Source organism: Ornithorhynchus anatinus, chromosome 4, assembly GCF_004115215.2.
Source record: "Ornithorhynchus anatinus isolate Pmale09 chromosome 4, mOrnAna1.pri.v4, whole genome shotgun sequence".
NCBI classification, from domain to species: domain Eukaryota; kingdom Metazoa; phylum Chordata; class Mammalia; order Monotremata; family Ornithorhynchidae; genus Ornithorhynchus; species Ornithorhynchus anatinus.
The window spans coordinates 58,086,013-58,092,332 of NC_041731.1; the positions used below are offsets into that span (position 1 = coordinate 58,086,013).

A 6,320-nucleotide genomic window follows, 5' to 3' on the forward strand; every position below is an offset into this window, starting at 1 on the left:
CTGGAATGCCCTCCCTCTTCATATCCGACCACTCTCACCAACTTCAAAACCTTATTAAAAGCACATTTGGGCTTCCCTGACTAAGCCCTCGTTTCCTCTTCTCCCACTTCTTTCTGCATCACCTTTTCACTTGGATTTGCACACTTTATTCACCCTTTGAGTCCCACAGCACTTATGTAAGAATCTGTAATTCATTTATTCATATTGATGTCTGTCTCCTCTAGACTGTAAGCTCATTGTGGGCAGGAAAGTGTCTACTTGTACTCTGCTTCATATTATATTGTACTCTCCCAAGCATTTAGTGCAGTGCTCTGCACACAGTAAGTACTCAATAAATGCAGTTGATTTCTTCCATACATCAGTTCTTTTTCACTTAGTCCGTATTCTCCACCCTTAATCTTTCAGTTCTCTGCAGTTTTAGATACCTTGGATGCCCCTTCTCCATCTTTCTTTCCTTTTCCTTTTACTTCTTTTTTTTTTCTTTTTGTCGTCTCATTTTCCTATCCCGGTGGAGGCCAGGAGTGTATCTACAAAGGCCAAACCCACTGTTTTCTAGGCTGGAGCAATACTACTTTCACACCTAAAATGGCTTTGTTTCATCAATCAATCCATGATATTTATTGAGTGCTTACTGTGTGCAGCCCACCATACTGAGAGTTTGGGAGAGTCCAGTGTAACAGAGTAGGTAGAGTTCTGCCATTTGTACAGCTGACATGCTGTAGTTGCCAGCATGGCTCCGTGGGTCTGCATGCCGTTTTCCACGTACTTAATTATCCACCTCAGATTTCTAGCCTGAACCAAGTCAGAATCATGGGATTCTCAACCTGGCCAGATTCACACCCATTCTCCAAGCAGGTGTCAGGCAGTTCTTGCTGTGGCTGTGTTCTAAGCTGTGGTCTGTAATGAGAGATGAATTCTCATTGTCAAATCAGCACAAAAATTCCTTACTTGATGGTACATTTTTCTGTGGGAACGTTTAAATTGGGTTTTTGGCCAATTCATTAAACTTTCAGCAGAAGACCAAAGTCTCATAGTCCTCAAAGTTCAGCCAAGGAAACCTGAATTAATCTGGATTTCCTTTACTTAGTAAATGGTAGGGGGTGTTTAAGCAGCCTCTGAAACTGCTTGGACTTGCTGGTGAAGTTTGCCAGCCTATCAACACTAATAATAATAACAGTTATGGATTTAAGCGGTTATATGTCAAACTCTGTGCAAAACGCTGGGGTAGGTACAAGCTAATCAGGTCCCACATGGAGTTGACAGTCTAAATACCTATTTAGGAGAAGAGGTATAGAATCCCCGTGTTACAAGTGAGGAAACTGAGGCACCTTGAAATTAAGTGACTTGCCCAAGGTCAGCCAGCAGACCAGAGGTCGGGCCAGGACTAGAACCCAGTTCTCCTAACTCCCAGACCTGCACGCTGCTTCCGACCTACCAAGTTATACAAGGTCTTCAAACTCAAGAATACCCTGTCATAGAAATGGCATTTTCCTCAAGCTGATGATGTTGTTGATCTCATTTTATGGAAGGCAAGTGGTAAAGTTTGTCTAATCTGTTTTCTCTTTCTCATTCCAGCAACTAATCAGTATTCAGCAGCTCTTCACTATTACCTTCAGGCAGGAGCTGTATGTTCTGATTTCTTCAATAAGGCTGTGCCGCCCGATGTATACACAGACCAGGTTTGTTGTTACTTAAAATTCTCACATAGTCCGTGAAAAATAAGACCTTTCCTTCTGCAGTTGACTGTTTACGGTCATGCAGCTAGTGAACATAGGCAACTTGCAGTGGCTGATAAGATGTAGCAATTACCTTCACTGGAATTAAGTGTTTGGAAGATGAGATTTAAAAAATCTTGGGAAATAATCATGTGCAATTTTATGTAGCAAAGTACAAGTTCTGTTGGTTTACTATTAGGGGATCTGACTTGTAAATTGGTAATAGTAACTCTGAAAGTAACTAGAATTGCTTTTCTCTGTAGGTCATAAAACGAATGATAAAATGTTGTTCTTTGCTCAACTGCCACACGCAGGTTAGTACGTACGTAAGTTCAGATTGTTTTCGTGGTGCTAATGTCACATTTCTCCAGGTATCTCGTGACAGTTGGGCTTCCAGGTTCTCTTAGGGGGTGCATGAATGTTTCAGCTCTTTTAATTTGTATGAGCTTTACCTATGTAACAGTTTATTTTTCATCATAATTATTATTACTTAAGTGCTGGGGTACATAGATAATTAGGTCCCACGTGGGGCTCACGATCTAAGTAGGAGGGAGAACTGGTATTGAATCCCCATTTTGCGGATGAGGGAATTGAGGCACAGAGAAGTTAAGTGACTTACCAAGGTCAGAAGGCAAGTGATTGGCAGTGCTGTGATCAGAACCCAGCTCTTCTGATTCCCAGGACCGGGTTCTTTCTGTTAGGCCACACTGCTTCTATGTACCGATTATCTGGATCAAAGTATATTATGGGGTGTTAACAAAACAAAGTATTCCCAAATTAGAAAAGTTTGAGGGTAATGCCAAGTCCATTGACTGAAGGGTTTAAAGAACCACATCTAGAAACCTTTTAGCCATAGAAAGAGTAGTGGAAGAAAAAGATCACATCCTGCAGGGATTATTTGTTTTGTTTTGCTCTTTTTTTTTTTTTCAGAAAATAAGTTGGACTTAAAGATTCTTGTAGTTGAAGAGAGTTAGTAGCTGCTGGCATTGAAGTGAACAAGGCCACTCAAAGAACCCTGCAAAGTCTAATGCTAAAATTAGATTAACTTTTCAAAAATGCACACCTAGACCTGTAGTCCAGCTTTGGCCCTTCAGTCTGCCGGTCTGCGAGATTGTAGGGAGGGAGAGAGATGGGGACTGGAGATGTAGATTTGGGTATCATCCGCATAGAGGTGGTAGTTGAAGCCATGGCAGTTCTCCGAGGGAGTGGGTGTAGATGGAGAATAGAAGGGGACCCAGAACTGAGCCTTGAGGGACCCCCACAGTTGGATGGGGGGAGGCAGAGGAGAAGCCCCTGAAAGAGACCGCAAAGCACTTGTTCACCGTTCTTTATTGAGTTTAGAACTCTGTATACATGGGTGAGGGTGGAGGGAAACAGGAAAGTTGCGTGTCCTCTTCATGTTATGTTTGACACCATTTGGGAATTTATTGCCCTGTCAGGAGCTGGGACTTAATGGGCCAAGCTTTTTCCATACCTCCCTCCCCTAAAGGTTGGCAGAGGGCAAGAGTTGCAGAGAAGCATTGTGGTCTAGTGGATACAGCACGGGCCCGGCAGTCAGAAGGACCTGGGTTCTGATCCAGCCTCTGCCCCTTGACTGCTGTGTGACCTTGAGCAAGTCACCTCACTTCTCTTTGCCTCTGTTCCCTCATCTGTGAAATGGGGATTAAGACTGTGAGCCCTATGTGGGACAGGGACTGTGCCAACCTGATTACCTTGAATCTACTCCAGTGCTTAGTATAGTGCCTGGTGCCACAATTATTATTATTAAGAGGACTGAGGCTGGATTTGTCAGGGGGAGGGGTTGGCAGTGAGCAAGAGGAACTTTTCTTTCCTTCCTCTTTGGGCCCTGCTCTTTGCATCACTTCTCGACATGCCGCCACAAAAGCTTCCACTCCGGCCCTCTACTCCTGCCCGCCGTCTTTTCCCCATATCCCCAGGGCTGACCTCTCTTTTCTTTTTTTCCCATGACCTCAGCGGTTGAATCTGAAATGGAGTCAACTCCTCTAGGAGGACGGGGGTAGAAGGCTGGTGTGGACATGGGCCGACCGAAAGAGTTTAGACTACACTGACCACGTAGCACAGAATTATTCAGAAGTTTCCCCGGTTCAGATTAGGTGAGGGAATTCCTCCACAAACTCTTGACTTTGGTTCCAAGAGTGAGGAATTAATAAGGGTTTTGGTTCTTCAGAGTTGCCTGAAACCAATTTTTAAACGACTTCTATTCTCTTTATACAGGTAGCAATTTTATGCCAGTTTCTCAGGGAAGTTGACTACAAAACAGCATTTAAATCACTGCAGGAACAAAATAGGTAAGCGTGGTTCAGAGATCTAATAGAGCAAAAATATACTGTGTACTTTAAGAAGGAGCTAAACTGATGGAATTACTGTCTTGCAGTCATGATGCCATGGATTCGTATTACGACTATATATGGGATGTGACCATTTTGGAGTACTTAACATGTATCCTTGTCGTGGGCACTGGACTAGAACAGAAGGCAAAAAAAACATTCAAAACTTTCCAAGTTTCCAAAGCTTTCAAGTCCAAACCGATAAGGGGACAAATGGATGGCAGAATTCCTGGTTTGGATTAAGCTGCTTTCTTGTTATGAATAATACTCAGGTTTCCTTGACTAATCTATCCAGATCTTCATCATAAAAGAGGAGAAACGGATAAAAGACAGATTGCGGTAAGTTTATTTCCTTATTGAATGATTAATTGTTCAGGATATCAAAGCCTAGCTAGGAAGGGAACAATATTAATTTGTAGGGTGCAATTTTTAATATTTCCTATTTAGAAAAGGTCTTTTCACTCTTCAGTCTACAGTATCAAGTGAAGACCTGTGTGCAAAGCACTGTGCTAAGTGCTTAGGGAAGTACAACAAGTAATAATAATGGTGTTTATTAATAAGCACTTAATGTGCCAGGCACTGTACTAAGCGCTGGGGTGGATACAGGCAAATGGGGTTGGACAGTCCCTATGCCATGTGGGGCTCACAGTCTCAATCCCCATTTTACAGATGAGGTAACTGAGGCACAGAAGTGAAGTGACTTGCCTATGGTCATACAGCAGACAAGTGAAAGAACTGGGATTAGAACCTGTGACCTTCTGACTCTCAGGCCCGTGCTCTATCCACTATACCAAGTAGAATTAGTAGTTATGCTTTCTGCACTAAATGAGCTTTTACGTCCTATCCAGGATGCAGATACTAAAAGAAATTCCAATACAAGGAAAAAATGGAGAATCAGGACAAACGTTGTGGCCTAGTGGATAGAACACGGGCCTTGGAGTCAGAAGGGCCTGTGTTCTAATTCCAGCTCCACCACTTGTCTGCTATGTGACCTTGGGCAAGTCACTTCACTTCTCTGTGTCTGAGTTTCCTCATCTGTAAAATGGGAATTGAGACCATGAGCCCCATGTGGGGCATGGACAGTGTCCCACCTGGTGAGCTTGTATCAACCCCAGTACTTAGTATAGTGCCTGGCACATAGTAAGTGCTTAACACCTGAAATATATAAGATCTGTACTTAAGAGCACTACAGTGTAAGCACTTACAGAAGTGCTGATGTGTGAGGTGGGACATTTGGAAATTAAGAAAGGAGATGGGATTCTAGAAGGGCTTTAAAGAGTGCAAGAGCTGGGGCCTGTCAGAAATGGAGGGCACCGTGGGCATGGGGAGGGTGTGAGCAAGGGGTCGGTGGTGGGAGAGTTGAGAACAGGGCACAGTGAATTGGTTAGCTTTTGAGGAACAAAGGATGGGAAATGGGGTGTGGGGGAAGAAGAGAGTGATTAAGTAGAGGAGAAAGCAGAGTGTTGTAAAAATTTGAGTTGGGGTCACTTTTTTCTTGATGTGGAACCATTTTTCTGATCCTGAGCTGCTATTTTACAGTTGGAAGTTGGACACTTAAAACAGACTGTAGAGCTTAATGCCGACCCTCCCAGGTCAAGGGTCTATTGCTTCCGCTTAGCTTCGCCACTACAGCATTTTAACGCCCAGCCTTTTACCATCCCACTAACTGCCCCCCTCCCGGCCCCCCTTTACCTTAGCTGCTGTTCCCACCATTTCTGAGTTGCTCTCCCTCCTTCTCCAGCTCTTAGAGGGCAGTGGAGAGGAGAAACAGAAGTGGAACCTGCCCTCAAAATATTGGGTGGGCAATTTTTGGCAGGAGAGCTAAAGAAAACGTGCCCAAAGAACCATACGTGTGACATTCTGAAATCACTGTCCTGGGCTGCAGCGGTCCACTTACCTCACTAGGCTGCTGGACTCATCCCCTGTCCTGGAGCCTTTCTGACCAATCTGAACCTTGGCACGGGGCCTTCTCAGTCTCCTCAGCTGACCGGTGGTGAGCGAACCTGAACTCCCTCCCTCCCCGGCCCCCTTAGGGCTCAGAGGGACAGGGTGACCCCCTTACTTCCCGCTTAGCTCTTGGCTGGGAAGGTGAAGCTAATGATACGGCCGTCCCAAGAGGCAGATTGGACTCCCAAGAGAGCCCTGGTTTACTCACCTAAAGTGTTCTTTACAACGCCAAGGTCAGTGCAGCCTGTTCCAAACAGTTCGCGGCCATGGGGAAAACGATATTTAAGTGAAAGTGGGATATCGAAGCCCA

The 6,320-nt window shown here is 44.5% G+C and overlaps 1 protein-coding gene across 2 annotated transcripts in view; it reads left to right on the forward strand.

Moving 5' to 3' along the window:
• Positions 1–6,320, forward strand: part of INTS8 (integrator complex subunit 8) — a 59,243-nt gene that overhangs the window by 52,528 nt on the left and 395 nt on the right. For both annotated transcript variants that reach the window (XM_029062194.1, XM_029062195.1), the window contains exons 22-26: positions 1,576–1,679; positions 1,979–2,029; positions 3,951–4,024; positions 4,111–4,175; positions 4,359–4,402. In XM_029062194.1, coding sequence (XP_028918027.1) covers positions 1,576–1,679; positions 1,979–2,029; positions 3,951–4,024; positions 4,111–4,175; positions 4,359–4,402 — 338 coding nt within the window. The remainder of the gene's footprint in view (positions 1–1,575; positions 1,680–1,978; positions 2,030–3,950; positions 4,025–4,110; positions 4,176–4,358; positions 4,403–6,320) is intronic.